The sequence below is a fragment of the Triticum aestivum genome, chromosome 4B (assembly GCF_018294505.1).
Source record: "Triticum aestivum cultivar Chinese Spring chromosome 4B, IWGSC CS RefSeq v2.1, whole genome shotgun sequence".
Taxonomy (NCBI): Eukaryota; Viridiplantae; Streptophyta; class Magnoliopsida; order Poales; family Poaceae; genus Triticum; species Triticum aestivum.
The window spans coordinates 512,814,337-512,837,904 of NC_057804.1; the positions used below are offsets into that span (position 1 = coordinate 512,814,337).

The 23,568-nt window shown below is 48.5% G+C and overlaps 2 protein-coding genes across 2 annotated transcripts; one reads left to right on the forward strand and one right to left on the reverse strand.

The window, feature by feature from the left end:
* The first annotated feature begins 13,814 nt into the window (after nucleotides 1-13,814).
* On the forward strand, nucleotides 13,815-15,265 carry LOC123095068 (transcription factor MYBS1-like). The gene is made up of 2 exons (XM_044516897.1): nucleotides 13,815-14,397; nucleotides 14,896-15,265. Exons 1-2 carry the CDS (start codon nucleotides 13,889-13,891, stop codon nucleotides 15,140-15,142), a joined length of 756 nt encoding a protein of 251 aa, XP_044372832.1. The 5' UTR covers nucleotides 13,815-13,888; the 3' UTR covers nucleotides 15,143-15,265.
* Nucleotides 15,266-15,889: 624 nt separating this feature from the next.
* On the reverse strand, nucleotides 15,890-20,063 carry LOC123092987 (protein transport protein Sec61 subunit alpha). The gene is made up of 7 exons (XM_044514860.1): nucleotides 19,891-20,063; nucleotides 18,631-18,978; nucleotides 18,103-18,330; nucleotides 17,663-18,017; nucleotides 17,456-17,580; nucleotides 17,194-17,329; nucleotides 15,890-16,392 (listed from the first exon to the last, which is right to left on the reverse strand). The coding sequence occupies exons 2-7, from the start codon at nucleotides 18,972-18,974 to the stop codon at nucleotides 16,153-16,155; spliced, it is 1,428 nt and encodes a 475-aa protein (XP_044370795.1). The 5' UTR covers nucleotides 18,975-18,978; nucleotides 19,891-20,063; the 3' UTR covers nucleotides 15,890-16,152.
* Between the last annotated feature and the right edge of the window lie 3,505 nt (nucleotides 20,064-23,568).

A 23,568-nucleotide genomic window follows, 5' to 3' on the forward strand; every position in this document is an offset into this window, starting at 1 on the left:
CCTCTTCAGCTCCTCCCGGTCGGCAACTCGACGCAGAGCACGCCGGTGCCATCCATTTGCCCCACCGTGCCCCGCAGCGACACCGGTGAGCTCGCCTCCCTCTCTGGACCAAGGTTGACGACGACGGCCGTGGGCCCGTCGGTCAGCCTCACACTCTGACGGGTGGGCCCCACCCGTCAGGTTTAAAACGCACGCGCGCGCGTATCGGTTCACTGCATCGGCTGAAGGTGTATTTTGCCTTTACGCCTTCGACGTGGCGGCCTCGCGCGGGCTGAATCCCCTCTGGGCCTGCTGCGTTGTGGTTGTTCTGGCCCAGCAGGCATAGTGCCCCTTCTCTTTTTTCTTTTCTGTTAATCTTCAATAATTCCACAGATGAAATATTTATCCAAATGCAATAATTCCAACTCCTAAAACCTTAGAATAATCCCACCTATTTATTGGTGTAATTTTCGTACACATCCATTACACTTTCCTGTACTGTTCAAATTTAAATTCAAATTTGAGCAATAAAATCTCTGTTTGAAAATCCACTACTTTGTCCCCTAACTCCAAATCCAAAACAAAGAATTTTCCCATTCTTAGTTTTCTTCCTAGTATTTAACAAAAATAAGTTGACATTTTTCAGAGCACTTTTATTTTTTCCTTGTTGTGTTGCTTATTGTGATTGTTTCCGACGTTAGTTGACAAAGTAGACGGAGTATTTGGAGAAGGATCAGAAGACTTGAAGACTCTGATGAACCAGGCAAGCAACCCTTTGACCATGACACCCCTCTTGTTCATCGGTACCCTTTTTCCGATTGCATGATGATGAAATATGACGGTGGTAAACTTGTTGTGAACCACCACATGATGCATACCCCTACTTATGACTTTACCTTGTTCATGATTGCATTGTCAAGAGACTAGTTGATGCATAATGATGCATGTGTACCATGAACTCTTCATGGTTACATTCTTTCGAAAACCCCATCGGGTGCCCCTAATGCCCTTGGGAGATGTTGAACTATGGTCACCTGTCGGTGTCAAAATCGGCGGATCTTGGGTAGGGGGTCCCGAACTGTGCGTCTAGTCGGATGGTAACAGGAGACAAGGGACACGATGTTTTTACCCAGGTCCGGGCCCTCTTGATGGAGGTAAAACCCTACTCCTGCTTGATTAATATTGATGATATGGGTAGTACAAGAGTAGATCTACCACAAGATCAGAGAGGCTAAACCCTAGAAGCTAGCCTATGGTATGATTGTTGTTCGTCCTACGGACTAAAACCCTCCGGTTTATATAGACACCGGAGAGGGCTAGGGTTACACAGAGTCGGTTACAATGGGAGTAGATCTACATATCCATATCGCCAAGCTTGCCTTCCACGCCAAGGAAAGTCCCATCCGGACATGGGACGAAGTCTTCAATCTTGTATCTTCATAGTCCAAGAGTCCGGCCAAAGGTTATAGTCCGGTCATCCGGATACCCCCTAATCCGGGACTCCCTCAGTAGCCCCTAAACCAAGCTTCAATGACGATGAGTCCGGCGCGCAGATTGTGTTCGTCATTGCAAGGCGGGTTCCTCCTCCGAATGCTTCATAGAAGATTTTGAACACAAGGATAGTGTCTGGCTCTGCAAAACAAGTTCCACATACCACTGTAGAGAGAATAATATTTGCACAAATCTAATCTGCTGACGTATTACGCAGCATGACATCACGCCACAGCCAAGCCTTTATTCAAATCGTTTTACTGTCCCACCTCAGTGCGTTTAGCGAGGCGGTTTCCTTGGCACGTCTTGTCAAAGTAGAGATTGTGTCCCCTTATTCCGGGATTCTCACCAATACGGGCGTGAGTAACCCAATCATGCATGTTGGTATGTCTCCTCAATCGAAGGCGAGTCCCAAATGGTCATGGGGAGGGCTCTTGGTATTCAACCTCTTTATAAAGAGACCAAGGCTCGACTCCTTTCTTTCTATCTCAATCAAATCCACCTCTCACCTTGAGTTCCAACACCCAAAGCTCCAGATTCAGGCGCTTCGTACCTCCGATGATGTCCGGCTCCGACCTTCAAGGCCGGTGGATGCCTTCCTCTGTTACGGAAGAAGACGTGCTAAAGCTAAGAGATGCCAGGTATCTAACCGGCGAAATCTCGCATAGGCTGCCTGCTCAAGGGCAGGTTATTTCCACTCCCAAGCCTGGTGAGAGCGTGGTGTTCGCGTGTCACTTCCTTTAGGGGCTAGGCTTCCCGACGGGCCCCTTCGTGAGGGGGATCATGTTTTATTACGGGCTGGAATTTCACGACTTAGCTCCGGAGTCCATCCTCCATATCTCATCGTTCATTGTCGTGTGCGAGGACTTCCTCTGTATTACTCCTCACTTCGATTGTGGCTTAATACCTTCAAAGTAGAGCCGAAGATGATCGAGGGGCAGCACGCAGAGTGCAGAGGTGCTGTTATAAGCAAGCATGCCAACGCTCCACGGCCCGAGGGCTCTTTTCAAGAGGAGTTCAGCTTATGGCAACAAGAGTGGTGTTATATCACAGCTCCCAGGGGCACCAAATGTGTGGTGCCACCTACCTTTCGCTCGGGTCCCCAACCACAGCTAGCGTCATGGGTCAATAAAGGGCTTAACTGGGGGCCGTCCAAGGACGTGCCCTTGTTGCAGGGCCGCGTTCGAGATCTCCTAGAAAGAGATATCAATCTGGCCGTAGTGACGCAGGTTATGTTGATTCGCCGCATCCTGCCCTGCAAACGTCGCCCCCTCCGCCTGTGGGAATTTAATCCGGAAGGACCACGAGCCCTCCAACATTTTGTGGGCGCGACGCCCATGGATATGTACAAATTGTTCTTCGGATCACAAGCAATATGTCCGGACTCGCCCGAGGACGCAGGTCTAAGCTGCAATCGCCCGGATACTCAAGTAAGTAGCCCTGTACCCGGACACGCTATCCGTATATTTATCATAAAATTGCAGTTAAAAGAGTTGTCCCTTAAACAAGAGTAGATAGCGAAAGCAAAGCTAATCAGGTGTCCGGTCCCCCCTCCCTGAGACTATGTCGGATCCCGTGTTAACCAGGATGCTGGAGGTTGCGCCTTTGGAAGAAGGCGAAGAGGGGAACAAGGAAGCTACCGCCTCCCCGAAGGAGGCTGTCAGGAAAGGAGGAATCGAGAATTCCTCTAACCAGGGGAAGAAGAGGACCGCCTCTGAAGACCCGGAGGCCATGGTCTCAAAGCGGGGGAAGAAATCTTTGTCAGAGGGTCCGGCGCCGGGGGGTGCCTCGGTCGCATTGCGCCCCCAAGGGGATCAGCTCTCCACCGAGACGTAAGTAAAGAGGGGGGTTTTAAAATGAGGGACATCCCTGTTCTATTTCTGAGGAAGATAACCGAAATTTTACCTTGTAGTTCGGATCTCAGCCCTTCTCAGCAGAGCTCATCTTCAGGGGATCTTCGTCCGGAGATGATGGAGAGCGGAACGCCTCCCCCTGCCGTACCGCCTTGCGAGGCGGGCGACCCTGAGGTGTCGTCACGGAGGGTTTCTTCGAATCCGGCAGGGCCAGAAGGCAGTCGTATGGCCCCCCAAGGCCCTCTGTGTCCGGCCTTCGAAAAAGGCCATCGGACGAGTCCGGCACCGTCCGATGCATGGTCGGAGGAGCTGAAGGATCTTCTCGGGCGAGCGTCTATCTCAGAAGAACACCGTGCGTTGATGGATACGGTGATTAGAAGGATTTCATCCACGGAGAGCGGGTTGTACGAGGCCGTCAGGAGTTTACTGACAGGTTTTGAGGTACGAGAAATGATGTACCTTTTGACAGATCCGCATATATAAGATGCGCCCTGTATAGATAGTAGCCCCTGAGACTCTGTGCATTGTCAAAAATGACGGTGCGTCGAGGATCAGAATCTCAAGTATAATATGTCGCCTTTCCTATGTAGTTGGCGAAGTGTCCGGTGGCTAGCCGGACTGATGAATTTGCCGAGCTAAAGCCGCAACTTGACGTGGCATATGCCGACATCGCGCTTGTCAACAAGCGACTGGACGAGGCACAAGGTATGTAATTTCTCCGAAGACACCTGGTAAGAGGAGCTTCATGCCCGTACCTTACAACATGTGTGCTTGATGCAGATGGTGCCGCTGCCATGGAGAACCTTCGGGCGGAACTTGCCCGAGCCAAGGAGCAGGCCAGGAAAAGCGATGCGGCTGCCTTAAAGGCGGCTGAAGAGCTGAAAGCCGAACAGGCTGCTCACTGCCAAAGCAAGAAGGAAATGGCCGAGATGGATGTAAAGTTGAAGAATGCTGCCAACCGCTGCAAGCTTCTTGAAAAATAAGATCGGGTGGCACAGAAGGACCTAGAGAAGGTCACTACTATGGCCAAGGATACTCGCTCTGCGATGAGAGCTATGAAGGAGGAGCTACGTCAGGCCGGAGATATCACGGCTGGAAAGCCCTTTATGCTGCGAATGAAGTTCGGGGATCCTAAATATGCTCCGTTGGACCGGCAGTGGAGTGCGGCGACCACTTATCTGGACTTGGCGGCGAGTGCCGCGGACGCGGCCGAACACTTCTGCGATCAAAAGGACCACGAAGTGGAAAAGCTTTTTTGGTCATAGTTCCACAATCCAGAGCGCCCACTTCCATTAACCGATCGTTTGGCCGCAAGGGCGGAGCTGAATAGGTTGTCCGGACTCGCCATGAAGTATGTCGTGAGTCATCTGTGGCCGAAAAGGCCCAAGCCGAAGAGTTATTTTAGCTTGGTGCAGCAGTTCCTCGGTGCGGTGCCGCATATTAATGCAATGAAGAGGTCAGCATGCATAGAGGGTGCGTAGATGGCTCTTTCCCGTGTCAAGACATACTGGGCGGAGATGAAGGCCATTGCTGTTGCATCCCAAGATTCGGACGAGAGCCGAGTACCTGCCGAGCACTATTTTCAGGAAGTTCTGCAGGGCGCTCGTTTAATAGAGACGCAGTGCTCGAAGGATGTATGAATAACATGTATTATTGTAAAACAATGTTTCGATGGAATATAAAAGCTTTTTATACTTGTGCCTTCAAGAATTAGAATACCTCCTGTGCGGCCGTTAATGTATATGTGTATATAACCTGAAAGATGGCAGTCTTCGGCTTCAGCCCCCACGCATATAATGCGGGGGTGTTCGCAGAAGGCGCATTTTCACACTTGATCCAACGTCTTGGTCCTATTAAGGAGGTGATAGCGCAGCGAACTAGGCAACCGGACTATAATGCTTTATCACTTTCACTTAGCCATAGGAGTTTGACAGTGGGGCTACTATATAGCCCCTAGGGGCACCGCGCTCACCCGAATTCGGGGCGCGTGTGTGCCTGGCCGGGAAACGACCCTTCGTTAATGCGGAGGAATCCTAAAGATTCCGGCGGGTCATCGAGTGGTTGACCAGTCTCACGCTATATCATGACAGTCAGTTTTCGGCTTTCTCTACTGAGGTGCTTGCCTGGCTGAACCGGGGCACAATCACAGTAGTTCTACTGGTGCCACCTTAGCCGATAGAGCGGAACGTAAGGCAGCAAAACACAGGAGCCGGGCAAACCCAACATTTGACCAAAGACATGATTCGGAGCTGATGCATATAAGGCCAAACTCGCGACGCCGAACACTCCCGAAGGTATTCGGTCTTTATGAAAACGGGCTGAACAACGCCCTTGGTAAGAAGCCCCTGGTGTCCAGGTACGCGCAAAATTCTGACGTGGCCACATGCCAAGACGCCAGCCTCCTCCTCAATTATAACAAGAAACCGGGGGATGTGTATCAACAAGAGACAGTGAAAAAGGTTTATGCAGGGTCTTAATCTGAAAATAATCCTTGGAACGGGTCCCTACTGCACGTCTGCGCATGTGTCTCCGTTGTGACGTATCCTGGACGGGTGTAGCACGGTGTTCATCTGTAAAATAGAGGAACTTAGTTGAAAAAGATTGTGCGAAAATATATGTTATATTAAATAAACAAAGTATAATTCAGAAAATGGGTAGAATTGAGCTTTATTGTCTCTTGTTGTACACGCGCGGAGCCCCTTGTACGGGGGTATGCGGCTAGTAAGCCCTTGTATGTTTACGCCGGACTCGTCTAGCCATGTCCGGGGTCTGAACGACCTGTTTAGGTGCTTTGATTAGTGAAGCCAGTTTAGTGTGTGGCTGTCAAGGCAGCCGCACAGTCTTCCGCGCTCGAGGAACACTGGATATTTCCCTTTAATGAGATGATGCCTCGTGGACCGGGCATTTTAAGCGTAAGGGATGCATAATGCGGTATTGCGTTAAAGCGGGCGAAAGCTTTGCGTCCCAGTAGTGCTTGATAGCTACTTGTAAATGGGGCGATGTGGAAGGTTAGCTTTCCACGGCGGAAGTTGTCGGGGGAGCCGAACATAACTTCCAACAGGAGAGAACCCGTACAATGGGTATCTGGGCCTGGCGTTACCCCTTGAAAGGAAGTGTTGCCATAGCGAATTTTTGTTGGGTTTATCCCCATTTTGCGAATTGTGTCCTGATATAGCAGGTTTAGACCACTGCCGCCGTCCATTAGGACTTGTGTAAAGTGGAGTCCGCCAATTATCGGATCTAATATCAAGGCAGTCCAGCCTGCGTTCCGGATACTTCTAGAGTAATCCTGATGGTCGAAGGTGATTGGTTTTAACAACCAGTGGCGGGACTCCTCTAGGACAGGCCGTATGGCGCGTATCTCTATAGGCGCCACTCAGTTTTTCCCTTTTGTCACGTGAAGTGAGTTTACTGTTTTGACTTCTTATGGGAACTTCTTTTGTTCTTCGGTGCTCTGCTTGTGGGGTTCGTCATCGTCCTCGCTTGGTATGTCGAGCCCCTTGTGTTCGGTGTTGAGTTTGCCGGATTGCTTGAAGACCCAACAATCTCTGTGGGTATGGTTTGCAGGCTTCCCGGGAGTACTGTGGATTTGGCATATTTTGTCCAAGATTTTGTTTAGGTTAGGTAGCTCGTCCCTGTTATCCTTGAGGGGCAGCTTTTTATGATTCTGCCGAGAGCTTTTGAATCTGGCGTTGACTGTTGTGCTCTTCGGGCTGTTTCCCTTGGTCCGGCACTGGTCCTTGCTACGTCGCGGTTTCCTGTTTCCATCCCTAACTTTGGATGTACTTGGGTCGCTGGTACTACTTCTTGCCAACCAGCTATCCTCTCCTGCGCAAAAGCGGGTCATGAGGCTTGTTAATGCGGCCATTGTTCTTGGCTTTTCTTGGTCGAGGTGTCTGGCGAGCCATTCGTATCGAACGCTGTGTTTGAAAGCTACTAAGGCTTCAGCGTCCGGACAGTCGACTATCTGGTTCTTTTTAGTAAGAAATCTATTCCAGAGTTTCCGGGCTGACTCTCCGGGTTGTTGAGTTATATGACTTAGATCGTCTGCATCGGGAGGTCGGATATAGGTCCCTTGAAAATTTGCCCGAAAAGCATCCTCGAGCTCTTCCCAACTTCCGATGGTGTTTTCGGGAAGGCTTTTAAGCCAATGTCGGGCTGGCCCTTTGAGCTTGAGGGGTAAGTATTTTATGGCGTGGAGGTCATTTCCTCTAGCCATGTGTATGTGGAGGATATAATCCTCAATCCAGACTCCAGGGTCTGTTGTTCCGTTGTATGCCTCTATGTTTACGGGCTTGAATCTCGCTGGAAATTCATGGTCCAACACCTCATCGGTGAAACATAGAGGGTGTGCGGCACCCCTATATTTGGGTGTGCCGTGATGTTGGGATACTTGTTGTGTTGCATTGCTTACTAGAGCTTGCTTTCTTGGCCCGTAGATAGATCTGGCTGGGCCGTCTTTTTGATGCGAATCCTTGTGTGTATCGCATGCCGGCTTGTGTGCGGCGCCATTTGCCGCTCTATCTTGGCCATGGGGTTGTTTATCCGACCGGGTGTCTTCCTTATTTTTTGATTGCAAGGGCTCTAAGGCCGCCTCATCAAATTCTGGCAGTAATTTTCGCTTCGGATAGATCTTTGTGTGGCGACTGTCGCCGTATTTGTCTGCGGTGTTGAGTACTTTGCCCCATCTAATTCTGAGTGCATCTTCCGCTGTTTTGAGCTTCCGCTTCTGCTTTTTCAGGCTACGCGCAGTGGCGACGAGCCTTTTGTGGAGGTTCTTCTGCTCCAGCAACTTGTCCGGCGTGAGGTCGTATGGACTATTATCTTCACCGTGGACGGGTTGTTCGGTTTGTTTACCCAAGTTGCCCTGTTCGGACGGTTGCTCGATGGCATGTTCGTCATCCGCCGGTTTGCCCTGCTCTGTGGCTGGGTCTGTATGGCTATTGTCTCTTTCGAGGTGGGGTTTGGAGCGGCGCTTACGCCGCCGCTTTGACTGCTTTTTGAGGGAACGATCCCTCGTTGCGTCCCTTTGTTCCTCGTCGTCGTTTCTTTTAGGTGTGTCCACCATGTATACATCGTGAGATGAGGTGGTTGTCCAGTGCCCTATAGGTGCTGGTTCCTGTTCGTCTCCTACATTGTCGTCCATACCGTCGATGTCTTTGGAGTCGAAGTCGAGCATGTCGGTTAAATCATCGACAGTGGCTACGAAGTGAGTGGTGGGTGGGCTTTGAATTTCTTCGTCATACGCATCCCATCCTTGCTGACCATAGTCCGGCTAGGGCTCTCCTGATAAAGAGAGAGACTTTAGTGAATTCGGAATGTCATCGAAGGGCGAGTGTTGAGAGATGTCCGCGGCGGCGAACTACATGATCGGCGCCCAATCGGATTCGGTCGGCAGGGGCGCGGAAGGTTCGGAGTCCGGGGAGGAGTCCGGCACCTTGGAGTCACGGGCTTCGCAGAGGACAAGGCTGGTGTTCGGCTCGATCGCCGTAGAGATTGCAGCCCCTGAGGCGGTGTTCAACCACCCGTCCTAGATTGGCGCAGTCGACTTTGAGCTAAGGGTCGGAGCGGACACTGGTGCGGCCTCCTGGGCACTGTTCGGCGACAGAGCTAGATCATGCCCATCGTGACAGTGCGGCACGCTCGGCTGTGGATCGAACCCGTCGAAGATCAAGTCTCCACGAACGTCAGCCATGTAGTTCAAACTTCCAAATCTGACTTGAAGGCCAGGGTGTAGCTTTTGATCTGCTCCATATGGCCAAGCGAATTGGCCCGCAGTGCAAAGCCACCGAATACGAAGATCTGTCCGGGGAGAAAAGTCTCACCCTGAATCGCATCGTTGTTGATGATCGGAGGAGCCATCGGGCCTAAAGATGACAACATAGAGGAACTCTCAATGAAAGCACCAATGTCGGTGTCAAAACCGGCGGATCTCGGGTAGGGGGTCCCGAACTGTGCGTCTATGCGGATGGTAACAGGAGACAAAGGACACGATGTTTTTACCCAGGTTCGGGCCCTCTCGATGGAGGTAAAACCCTACTCCTGCTTGATTAATATTGATGATATGGGTAGTGCAAGAGTAGATCTACCACGAGATCAGAGAGGCTAAACCCTAGAAGCTAGCCTATGGTATGATTGTTGTTCGTCCTACGGACTAAAACCCTCCGGTTTATATAGACACCGGAGAGGGCTAGGGTTACACAGAGTCGGTTACAATGGGAGGAGATCTACATATCCATATCGCCAAGCTTGCCTTCCACGCCAAGGTAAGTCCCATCTGGACACGGGACGAAGTCTTCAATCTTGTATCTTCATAGTCGAGGAGTCCGGCTAAAGGTTATAGTCCGGTCATCCGGACACCCCCAAATCCAGGACTCCCTTAGTTACATTCTTTCGAAAACCCCATCGGGTGCCCCTAATTCCCTTGGGAGATGTTGAACTATGGTCACCACTTGAGGAAGAAGTGATGTACCGAAGAGAGATTTTGGTGTGTGTGTAAAATGATGGATTAGATTTATGTGTGATTACCGTCCCAACCAAACATGTGCAACCACTCTACCCCTTTATGGTACAGGGCATTATTGATTACTTAGGCTGATACTAGCATGGTGCCCACATTACTAGTGACGGGGGTGACTTGAGGTCACTCTCGGGACGGGATCGTGCTTGGATAGGCGGCCATGACTGTTTTCACAGGGCACGGGACACACCGTTGGTCCCTTCGTGTATGCGTGATAATGTGAAAAGGGCAGAGTCCCACAATCTTTTTCTTATACGAGAGGGCTGTGTATCAACGAGTGGACCCTATGTTAGTGTCGTCTAGGGAAAGGTAATGATCGAGTGCTTCCCCGAGTACTTGAGGTACTGCGGGATCGTGGATGACACGAAAGCTTCCCGGATCTTGTGGGTAAAGTGTGCAACCTCTGCAGAGTGTCAAACTATTCGAATAGCCGTGTCCATGGTCATGGATAGTTGGGAGGTGCTACTTAAACTATGTCTAGAAATTTTACAATCTCGGTGCATGTGTGTGTGGAAGAAAACTATTTGTGTCGAGGTGGTGACTTGACATGTTGAATGAAATGGCATTGATCCAAACTCTATTTATGTTGATATCTGTAACTTGTTCTCAAGGTTACCCATGTCCATTGATGCATATCTCACAAATTGATAGGACTTCTCAACTAGCGTGAAGCTAGGTAGCTTACTTGTTTTACAATTGCATTGTTACTCGAACCAAATCATGGGTTGCTTGCGAGTACATTCAAAGTACTCATTAGCTTGCCACTGGTTATTTTATTGGCCAGGCATGAAAGACAAGATATAATGAAGAGTACCTTGGTGACGGACATGCGAGCTAGGACGCTTTCTAGTCAGAATGCCTGTAGGGTTAAGGCAGATGGCATGGGTCCAAGTTATTGACGAAGATTTCCGCTGCAATGTTATACTCAAGACTTGACCATAATGGTCATAATTTATGTAAGACGGTATGTATGGATGTAAGACTCTTGTTATTCAGCTTATGTTTGTTCAGTGAGCATTGATCTCTGGGATCACTGTACACGTGCATTCGGTGATCACGACTTATGAGTCGGGGTCCCCACAGGTCAGCAAATCACATAACTCATATAATATTATATCGTCATCGAACGTTAAGCATGCGGACCCTACGGGTTCGAGAACTATGTAGACATGACTGAGGCACCTCTCTGGTCAATAAACAATAGCGGAACCTGGATGCTCATATTGGCTCCTACATACTCTATGAAGATCTTTATCGGTCGAACTATTATGACAACATATGTAATTCCCTTTGTCCATTGGTATGTTACTTGCCTGAGATTCGATCATCGGTATCTTCATACCTAGTTCAATCTCGTTACCGGCAAGTCTCTTTACTCGTTCCGTAATACATCATCCTGCAACTAACTCATTAGTCACTTTTCTTGCAAGGCTTCTTATGTTGTGTATTACCGAGATGGCCCAGAGATACCTCTCCGATACTCGGAGTGAAAAATCCTAATTTTGATCTATGCCAACTCAACAAACACCTTCGGAGATACCTGTAGAGCATATTTATAATCACCCAGTTACGTTGTGGCGTTTGATAGCACACAAGGCATTCCTCCAATATCCGGGAGTTGCATAATCTCACAGTCGAAGGAATATGTATTTGACATGAAGAAAGCAATAGCAATAAAACTAAACGATCAATATGCTAAGCTAAGGGATGGGTCTTGTCCATCACATAATTCTCCAATGATGTGATCTCGTTATCAAATGACAACTCATGTCCATGGTTAGGAAACCTTAACCATCTTTGATTAACGAGCTAGTCAAGTAGAAGCTTACTAGGGACACAGTGTTTGTCTATGTATTCACACATGTATTTAGGTTTCCGATCAATACAATTCTAGCATGAATAATAAACATTTATCATGAATAAGGAAATATAAAATAACAACTTTATTATTGCATCTAGGGCATATTTCCTTCAGATTTGGCACATATTCGGGTGGAGGCTCATGCGGTGCATGGAAGTGTTGGTGGCCAGGTGTGGTCCTCACACAGGGCGATGCATGGGCTGGAGGGGCCTGAGCGCGGGGGGGGGGGGGGGCTGAGACGAGTGCATTGCTCCGGTTGTTGCTTCCTTTGGTTGTGGACGTGTGGATGTGGGGACCAGCAGTTCCTTGGTGGAGCTCGTCTCGGCTGGACATGATGGGGATCTAGGTGGCTATGGAGGGCAAGGCTGGCCTTTTGCGGCTGCCCAGGCGGCCAGAGTTGCCGGCTGCCTTGGGTGTCCCCGTCGGCATCTAAACAACCAGATCTGATGCGGCAGTCTTTGCTCCTCCTGGTGGTGTTGTCTCATAATTGGTCGGAGGCACCACCAGACCATTGGCATCTCTATCGACGTTGAGCTAGGGTTTGTGGGTTGTTTGGGGAGCTGTCCACGCGTTATGGTGTCAGTGTAAGGGTGGTGGCGGGGTTCCTGGTCCGTGCTGGTGGGCGATGTCCGGCGGCGCGCAGGTGTTTGGGGCTGACTTGGTCCGCGCTGGTGCAATCCTTCGCGTTATGGTCCTCTTGCTTTCTACCGGTTGGTGGCGTCGGTCTGGGTTTTCGCTCTTTGGGCACGATTGTATCATCGTTCGGATCGGCGTCGTTGATCTAAGATTTAGTGCCGCTCAAGCGGGCTTTGCGACTGCCATCGGTAGTCACTATGCTATCCACCGGGACCGACAGGGGATACAGGTGTGGGCGTTTGACGCCAACCCAAGCTCGGTGGCTGATGCCAGGCTGGAGGTGAAAGGCGGTGCCTTTCAGTTCTACTATCAGGGTTGGGTGGTCATGATGGCGATGGTTGACGGTGCCTAGGGGCATGGATGCCGAGGCGGTGGTCCTGGATGGCGGGCTCCATGGTTGGCTTTCCGGCAGGCCCCTTGGTGGCTGCACCTCTTGGTCGTGTGGGCGGCAAGAGGTGTAGTACTGGGAGGCCCTGGTCTGCTCTAGCAGTGCTCAGATCTGGTGTGGATGAGTCGACCCTCGTCGCGGTGGTGATTGACACACCTCTTGTGGTGGTGGTGAGTGTCCGAGCGAAGGCTTTGCGTTTCTAGCGTCGGGGACGGCGATGCCCGTGGGTGTCACGTGCTTCTTGAAGACGTCGTCATGGACCTCGTCCATGTGCCAGAGCGGCGGGTGAAAACTCTAGTCGTGGTTGGACTCGGCAACGGCGACGCTTCACGCCGTCATCTTCTTGAGGGCGTTGTCGTGGTGCTCAGGTGTCTTTTGTCGGGCCCCGGCTTGGTGTTAGGCTTGTTCTAGTTTCATGTTTTTTTATCTTCTTTGTAAGTGGGTCTCCCCACGATAGTATCGTTCGGTTGTGTACATTATTGTGTGGTTGCTTTAGATATAAAGCGGGACGAAAGCTTTGAGGAGGAAGCTCTCGTCATTGATATTCCGCCTTGTGAGAGTGAGGACGGGGGGTGATGGCGCTAGGGAGCAGGAGCAAGGCGGGGCAGGGGCAGTGGTGCAAGCTGGAGGCGTGGCGAGGAGGTGCTTGAGAAGGAAGCGAGAGGCGGTGGAGGTGTGTAGGGTTCGCGGTGCAGACGGGGAACCCTCGCTTTGGAGGCGGGTGCAATAGACCGGGCGAAAGAGAAGAATCGGTTCGCTGAGTCGGATTCATCCCAAAATCGTGTTTTTTCTTTGGGTCTGTCTAAGACACATCTAGATGTAGCATAGTTATGTCATATCTAAGCTGATGTCCATTCTATTTGTGGTCTTTTTTCCCTAATTTTTTTGTTTTTTGTTGCTGCATTATATATTTGTGAGAGCTTAGATATAACATCCTTAAAAAACATCTAGATGTGAATTAGACGAACTGTTTTTCTTTTTCTTCGAAACCCTAAACTGCGTGCCTAAACGGTTAACAACGCTGGTGTCCGCCGCCGCTGCCGCCAGGAGCTTTAACTTGCACAAATAATAACAAGCCGCCAGCCTACAACAAGGTTCCATATACCACGCGTGCAACTGACGACGGCGTTCCGGCGGCCTGGTTACCAGCCTCCTCAGCCATGCACGTCGACCCGCCACCACCAGCTAACTCGCACCCGCCGGCGCCCGAGCCGTCCGGCTGGACGCGACAGCAGGACAAACTGCTGGAGCTGCTGCTCCTTCGCATGGAGTACCCGCAATGGGATCGCATCGCCGTGCACCTCGGCGACAAGACTCCGGACGAGGCGCGCCGGCGGTACGAGTCCGTGGCTGCCGAGCTGCGGCGCGTGCTTGAGGCGCCACGGGTGGAGACGCCGCCCGAGTGGGATTTGCAGCAGCCTGCTGGCCATGCGCTGACCGTCGGCCATGGTGAGCGGACCGGTGGAAAGGAGGATGCTGGCGCACCGGCAGATGGCGAGGCGGCGTCGGCAGGGGCCGGGGCTGGGGTTGGAGAGGGCACCGGCGCACCGGCGCGCTCGGCTGGCGGCGATATGCTGGGAGTGGGAGGGACGCGGAAACGTGGAAGGAAAGCGAAGGACTCTGCTCAGGAGAAAAACAGGGCCGTGCCATGGACCCCAGACGAGCACAGGTACGTAGTCTGTCGTGCTAGGAGACCTAATAATCCAGTATTTCTATTTCGCAAAAATAATAATCTAGTACGTATATCGCAATTGCCTGCCTGGTTAGTTTTTTTTTATGGAATTGGTTTTGAATTGGACCCGAATATCCAACTAATGTCGGATTTTTAAGCATGAGAAGTCGAACGTTTTTTAATAGCAACTTATGATCATTGAGGATGAAAAGTTTAATTAACGAGCACGGTGTCCTAGTTCATTTTTTGTCAGAAAATAGTGTGCTTGTAAATTAAATTTGCCATCATTGCGTCAATATAAATTGCCATGAAAAACGCTCGATTTGCCATGCCTAAATCTGACATGAGATTTTTACAATTTCCATTTTAATTAGCTTGAACTCTTAGATGTTGTTTTATCACTAATTTCGAATTCTTGGCACAAGAATCAAACGAAGGAATTACACCCTTGGTCCCGAGCCCCCGACCAATGCTGATTCACCTGAGTATCCGCAGGCTGTTCTTGGCGGGGATCAAAGAACACGGCGTAGGCAAGTGGCAGAAGCTGGCCCGGGAGTTCGTGCCGACGAGGAACGCGTCCCAGATCGCGAGCCACTACCAAAAGTACAGCATCAGGCAGCAGAAGCTACGCCGCAACGAGTGCAAGCGGCCGAGCATCCATGACATCAACGACGATGACACACTGAGCCCTGCCGGCAAGCAGTCAGCTGCAGCTGTAGGCGAAGCTGGAGGTGGATGCTGACTCGTCAGGTGGAGACTACGGCCGTCTCCAGGAATTTAGGGCTCCGAGACAAAATGCAAAATGAGGCCCTAAACTTTGAAAATTGTATATTGTTTCCAGAAAATATTCTGATTTATTCATCGAACCAGATGGCAATACAAACAACACAAGAAGTAATAGAAATTATATCCATGTTCATAGAGCTTAGGCGAAACCACCGTCATTGCCCTTCTTCACCGAATCTGGACAAACCTTGTTGTAGACAGTCAGAAAGTCGTTGTGCCAAAGACCTCAAAAAAACCAATGCACCAAAACGACAACCGTCGCTGATGAAAAGAAGCATAGAACGGAAGGATCCAACCTGTTGATCCACGGACACAGACTAACTAAATCCAAGCCGATCCAGAACACAGACTAACAAAGACCAGGTCATCTTGATTCAAGGACACATGATGCTTCGTTGTGTTTCATTCAATCTGGGAATCGGGGGAAAACCCTTTTATTCAAAAAGAAAATCATTTTCTATAGATGTGATCAAACTTAACGAAGTTTGATGTTTTAAAAACCCAGAACTTCAATTAGGATGTAGTAATAATTTGCAGGCGTCCATCACTATGACACTTCGAGTTGGAATCATGTTCAGTCATCTAGCATATCGATTTTTACTGAGCAGACATTCTCGGATGCAGTTAACCATATATCAGAAAGTTTAGCAACTGCTGGCAAATTCAGAGAGGTTAGTATGGACTACGGAGGATTGCCACAAAGTAAAGAAAACTAATGTACAATTTTACTTCAAAAGTAACTGCAACATATCAGGTTACTAAGATAACCAAAACTCAGTAGACCACTGAACACAAACACATGGTGGCTAATTGGCCATGGCTGCACTTGGCCGATGTACATGCCACCATGCGCCTCAAAACACACACGCGCAGACTCTGCTACAATTTCTAAATCCAAGGTCCCCAGACAGTATCACGGCTTGCAACAAGATCCAGCTAGCAATAACACCATATTGAAGTCCTTGATCAGAAGCCGAAGAAACCAAGCTCGGTCGCCCTTTCCTTCTCGAACGTCTCGAAGTATTGGTATATGATGGTGACAGCGAGCAGTATACCGGTTCCTGAACCGATTGCACCCATGAAATCAGCTAGGACAGTCAGCGCGCCAATGCAGACTCCTCCAAATGCAGCAGCAGTGGGGATGTATCTGTTCAACTCCCTCTCCAAGTTTGACTCGCGATGGCCTGGCATCACCATTTGTTGTTCCTGTTCAGTTGCCAAAGTTAGAAGATTTCGGGTAGCTCTTGCGTAGTGATTATTCACGTGCAAAACCAACTATAAGCAGTAGATCAGTGCACATGACAGTTTTAGTTAACTAAGACTGTAGCTACAAATGGTACTCCCTCCGATCCATATTACATGTTTTAGATTTGTCTAGATACGCCCCTAGCATATTGACTGAAGCTTCTAAGCTCAGAAGGCAAATAATAATGGTAACAGATCTTGTACAAAAATATTAGATACACAAACTAATGGCACTGTAAACTAATATCCCTCAGAGATATTCTTGCAAACGAAGTCCCTTGAAGACTAATGTTATTGGTTCAATGATCTATAAAATCAGCTGTAGATTCTTCATTTGTTGTACTTCAAATGTATCGTATGATAAAGCTATATGGTGCCCATACTAAACATGTTACTGTTCAGACTTCAGAACAATACAGTGTAATACCATATATGATACTGTATTGTTTACTGAATCTTACAAAAACAATAAATGACAGATACAGATCCTGCATCATAGAGGACGAAAGACCAGCCTTGTCTATGTAATTTCTTGTGGCATTCTATGGGTAAATGTAAAATACAAAATGGCATCGATCAGTAACATTTTGAATAAATTGCACAAACTACAATTTACAATGCAACAGAGCCAGTAACAGTAAGAAGTAGATGAAAGAACTTCACTTCCACTTGTTTAACGGGTAGGATATATGTCAAAGCATAATTAAAACTATATACAGCTAGAATTAGCAACTATATGCTATATGTACAAAGTGCATTTACCTTGAGCTGCCTAGCAACATCCCTCGCTGACGAACCCGAAACTTCAATCCATGTCTTTGAGAAGAGAGCGCAAGCTGACAGCATGAAGACCACATAGAACAGCGCATGGAATGGATTTGCGACAACATCAGCCAAACTGCATGGTTTCCAACATGTTCAGATAAGTACATCAAGAACAGTGTGTGTTGTGACGGAGTAAAAGAAACCAAAAGCATGATAAGAACAGGTAGGTGTTAATGTAAAAAAAAAACTAGTTATCCACCTTGATGGGGCAGTTACATAGTATGCAAGACCACCAACGGGGATAGAATGGCCTGAATACTCAGATTCCTTCCATATACCGAGAAGGTTAACCAAGAAGTTGCCACTGAACTTCTTGTAAAGAAGCTGCAATAGCAATAAAAACGTGTTAGCACTTTCACATACATACAGCAATTTAGAACAAAAGCACTAGAATCAAAATTAGTACCTGAGATATAAAGTAGAGGTTGGTAATCAGTGCAGAGTGCAGAATGATGGGCATATTTGATGTGTAAAACAGTTTAATTGGATATGAACCCTGCTGCCCACGGGCATTCCTTGATCTCACTGGAAGCACAACACGGAAGCCTTGGAAATAGATAACAATGAGGAAGACCAGGACAGTAGCAAGTAAGTTGGTCACGTTTGGAAGATTCTGGCGGTAGAAAGCCTCCCGTAGGGCACGGACTTTGTCAGTTCTGGTAATCAACAGATGGAACAATCCAATGACAGCCCCTTCAAATTCAGCACCACGTCCGCTGTTGATGGTTGTGGGGCTAAACGCCTTCCAGATGATATTCTCACTGTATGACAAAAGTTTACCATGAGCCAAGGAATCACAGAGCAATATTTTAATGACCGAAGAGAAATAAAACTCAGTAAGGTTACCAGATGTTGGTAGCGATGAATAGAGAGATGCCAGAACCCAAACCATATCCTTTCTGGAGAAGTTCATCCAGACAGATGACAATGATGCCAGCAAAGAAAAGCTGAAGTATAATGAGAATAGCATTCCCTGTTCCTAGTTGGCTTACACTGCCATACATTCCAGACAAGACATATGCCACAGCTTCTCCAATAGCAATCAGGATACCAAGCAACTTTTGTGCACCATTCCTGAGTAAGAAAAGGTACCATGCATAAGAAGACCAACATCGGATACAGGAAATAAGAGTGAGGAATCTTGAATTAGTTCCACTGGTTATTCCTTGAATAGATGTTAGACTTTGTACTGATCAGATTATGGAAACATAATCAATGAATAGTACTCCCTCCGTCCGGAAATACTTGTCGGACAAGTGGATGTATCTAGATGTATTTTAGTTGTAGATACATCTATTTTTAATCATTTCTCCGACAAGTATTTTGGGATGGAGGGAGTATACAACAAGGAGATTTTGCCATTTTAGTACTTACAGAAGTGCACGATCCTCTCTCACACTGTTGTCAACTTCAATGATCTTTGATCCTACCAGAAGTTGCATCACCATTCCAGATGTCACAATTGGAGTGATACCCAGCTCCATAACAGTACCACGGTTTGATGCAAGAATAGCACGCAACCAGTAGAAAGGGTCAGCTCCAGTAGTTGAATGGATGCCATAGAGCGGGAGCTGGCTGCACACTAGGAAAATGAAGAGGGAAATAACAGTGTAGATGAGTTTTTCTCTGAAAGGAATTCTCCTATCAGCACTCTGTACTTCCGGTAAGAAACCCAGAAAGGGCCTGACAAGATGCAGCACTCTAAAACCGCCAGCCATGGTCCTGTGTTGAGGAAAAGAAAAATAAATCAACATTTCTCAATGCAAACAGAAAACTGAAGTACAAAGTAATCTGGGAAACTTAATGAAACCCTCAACTTGGTAGAACTAATATAGCATCACAGGCAACAATTGATTATGATTAAGTTAAGAAGAGTCTATTTGACTGGAACACAAGTGAAGCTACCAACATTGTAACATATATTCAGGGTACGGTAAGATTAAAATTCAAGGTAAAACACAGAGTTCAGTTTAAATCATCACAGGAGTCTTGATTCAAAATGCGCAGGCAGGATCTATGTTTGCTACATCGAATAATCATAATTCTAAATCACAGATAATTGGGCGAGCGATCTGCATCATACGAGCAACCGCTTGCTAGAACCAATCTGCATGAAATAAAGCATATGATTCGCAAATATCTGAATTGTTCTCCTGTTCATCTCAGTAACGTACAGAGATGAATCACGCACCGGATAATTGGTCGGAGAAAACTAGTACTCCGTCCGTCCCAAAATAAGTGTCTCAACTCCGGTACAACTTTATACTAGGGCCGGAGGGAGTAGTAGTTAGCCACTGTAATTTTCACCAATGACAAATATGAAGGCTAACAACTCATATTGTTATGATGACTACTTAGCACGCAATGATCGTCAGCCTAGAATCCCGACGAATGAGAAAAGCCTGGATGCCAGATAAATTTAGCAAATATGGGCTCTGCAATTCTTACATACCACCGAACCAGCGGCATGTCCCGTCATGCCGCGTCCAGCACTGGCAAACAATCAAACCAATCGCCACGAAATCACAATTCTAACTAGCAACGAGCCGACGACTGAATCTGAAACTCTGAAACTGCTTGCTGGAGATCCAGGCGGGAGCGGGAGGGCGAGGAGGCATTAGCAAGCGGCCTTACCTGGCGGACGGGAGACCCGACGCCGAGGAGAGAGGAACGCTGTTCGCCGCCGCCGCCGCCGCCGCGGTTGACGAGAGGGCGTGAGACCCAAGGCCGAGGAAGGAGGGAGGGAGATGCCGAGGAACACGAGACGAGAGTGCAGGAAGAGGAGCGCGTGGGTTTTAGAGGGAGAAGCACGGGAGCAGCAGGCGGGGGGACGAGGCGGGACAGCGGGTCGTTGGCCCTCTGAGCCGTCGGATCGGGAGCCGACGCCTCGGATGGGGTCCTGTGACGTGGAGCAGGTAGTAGTGCTAACAGAAAGCTCGCTGTCGCGTCTTCCGCGAGGACAAGGGTGAGTAAAAGGCACGCTTTACGGTTGAGGGATGATGTGGCGGCCGGACCCCAGTTGTTAGGATAGAGTTTCTGCTGGACTTTGTGCTCCACGTGGCTAAGCACATTTGTCTGTACTTTTGTAACATAACAAAAAAAATGTTTGAAGTGAAAAGTAAATAACATAATGAATGAAAGATCCACTGTAGTCTTCATTAATGATAGAAGTGGGGTACATATATCCAGACGAAAGCCCAATGACGTACGCATTCTGCTCTACATGCACACGCATAAATCACTCATCTCAACCCCCTCCACAACCCAACCACAACCCCCTCCCAACCCCGCCCCCCACCCACCACACACGTGCGCACGCGCACACACACACGCCACCACTACCACCACCTCGCCACCACCGGAGGAGCATCATTCGAAGCCCGTGTCGGCCCAGGAAGATGGCGATGGGGCGCCCCGGCTAGCTCCGTCTCCAACCTCGTCCTCGTCGCCTGTCGGCTTTCGCCGGACGCTTCATGTCCTCGTCCTCCCCTTGCCCCGGGTTGCAGGGTGCGCCTGACGCCAACAAGATTCCTTCACCCCCCTCCCATGCTCCCGCGCCAGACCTGACGCTCATCAATGTCACCTGCTGATACGTCTCCGTCGTATCTACTTTTCCTAACGCTTTTCCTCTTGTTTTGGACTCTAATTTGCATGATTTGAATGAAACTAACCCGAACTGACGTTGTTTTCAGCAGAATTAACATGGTGGTGTTTCTGTGCGGAAATAAAAGTTCTCGGATTGGAACGAAACTTTGCAAGGAATTTTTATACAAATAAAGATAATTTCTGGAGCCAAGAACCACCGGAGGGGGCACCTGGGCGTGCCATGGTGGGTTGTCCCCACCTGGTGGCCCCGTAGACCCTGAAATCGACGCTATAAAATCACATATTTCCAGAAAAAATAGGAGAGAAAGAATTATTGCGTTTCACGAGATGGAGCCGCCGCCACCTCCTGTTCTCACTGGGAGGCCAGATCTGGAGTCTGTTTGGGGCTCCGGAGAGGGGGGACCTTCGATCTTCGTCATCACCAACCCTTCTTCATCGGCAATTCCATGATGCCCCCCACCGGGAGTGAGTAATTCCTTCGGAGGCTCGCTAGTCGGTGAGGAGTTGGATGAGATTCATCATGTAACCGAGTTAGTTTTGTTAGGGCTTGATCCCTAGTATCCATTATATTCTGAGATTGATGCTGCAATGACTTTGCCATGCTCAATGCTTGTCACTTTGGGCCCGGGTGCCATGATTTCAGATCTGAACCATTTATGTTATCGTCATTATATCTATGTTCTAGATCCGATCTTGCAAGTTATAGTCACCTACTACGTGTTATGATCTGGCAACCCCGGAGTGACAATAGTCGGGACACTTCCCGGTGATGACCGTAGTTTGAGGAGTTCATGTATTCACCGTGTGCTAATGCTTTGTTCCGGTTCTCTATTAAAAGGAGGCCTTAATGTCCCTTAGTTTCCGATAGGACCCCACTGTCACGAGAGGGTAGGACAAAAGATGTCATGCAAGTTCTTTCCATAAGCACGTATGACTATTTACGGAATACATGCCTACATTATATTTATGAACTGGAGCTAGTGCCATATCACCCTAGGTTATGATTGTTATATGATGAATATCATCCAATGAATTCACCGATCCAATGCCTACGAATTTCTCTTATATTGTTTCTGCTAAGTTGCTACTGCTACTGTCACTATTGCACTTGCTGCAAAATTATTGCTATCATTGTTACTATTACTATTGCTGTTGTCACTACTATCAAAACTATCATACACTTTGCTACTGGTTACTTTGCTGCAGATAATTAATCTCCAGGTGTGGTTGAATTGACAACTCAGCTGCTAATACTTGCAAATATTCTTTGGCTCCCCTTGTGTCAAATCTATAAATTTGGGTTGAATACTCTACCCTCGAAAACTGTTGCGATCCCCTATACTTGTGGGTTATCACCTGCTGCTAGCGGTGCCAGATCCAAGGATGTTGGTGGCGAGGCTCGGTTGGTTCAAACTGTCCTTCGTGGTGTCATGATGACGTCCTTCCCCTATCTAAGGCAATGGCTCCGGGTTTGTGGCTTTCTATGAGTTCTCGGTGGTGCCTCCCCCGCGGCGGGTACCCCTGGCTGGCGTGGCGCCTGGTGTTCGGCAGGCGCTTGTCCCCTCACGGCGGGCCTCTTATCAGTGCGACTTCGGCCCCCGCGACCCTAGACCCGCGTTCTTCAGTATGCATGGGTTACCGGTGTCTTTTTCGGGCAGCACCGGTAGCGGCGCTCTAGAGGTTGCATCTCCTCCAGCCTCTTTGGCTTGCCGGTATCCTGGTAGCCTCGGTCCTGATGTCCCAGATCCGCGTCCCCTTCCAGTGTTGGATGCCCTAGAGGCAATAATAAAGTGGTTATTATTATATTTCCTTGTTCATGATAATCGTTTATTATCCATGCTATAATTGTATTGATAGGAAACTCAAATACATGTGTGGATACATAGACAATAACATGTCCCTAGTGAACCTCTACCGGACTAGCTCGTTGATCAAAGATGGCTATGGTTTCCTAGCCATAGACATGACTTGTCATTTGATGACGGGATCACATCATTGGGAGAATGATGTGATGGACAAGACCCAAACTATAAGCGTAGCATACGATCGTATCAAGTTTATTGCTATCGTTTCCTGCATGTCAAGTATCTGTTCCTATGATGATAAGATCATGCAACTCACTGACACCGGAGGAGTACCTTGTGTGTATCAAATGTTGCAACATAACTGGGTGACTATAAAGATGCTCTACAGGTATCTCTGAGGGTGTCTATTGAGCTGGCATGGATCAAGACTGAGATTTGTCACTCCGTATAATGGAGAGGTATCTTAGGGCCCACTCAGTAATACAATATCACAATAAGCTTGCAAGCAATGTGACTAAGGAGTTAGCCATGAGAGCTTGTATTACGGAACGAGTAAAGAGACTTGCCGGTAACGAGATTGAACTAGGTATGTGTTATAGGGTGGAACCCTAGAGGGAGATCTTTCACGAATTGGAGGGGAAATCCCCAAGAGCACGAAGAACACGAAGAACACAAGAGAGGGAAAACACTCAAATTGACTAGATCCAATCACACATATGCCAGATCCAAGAACACACAAGAGATCACAAAGATTCAAGGACAACAAAGGAAAAATACACACAAGGTCTTGATGATCCTATGATGGGGATCCTTCCCTAGATGGGGGTCTTGATATCCACTAGGGATCTTCTCCTAGGAGGTCTTGATCTCCTAGAGAAGTGGATACAAGGAGCAAAGCTCA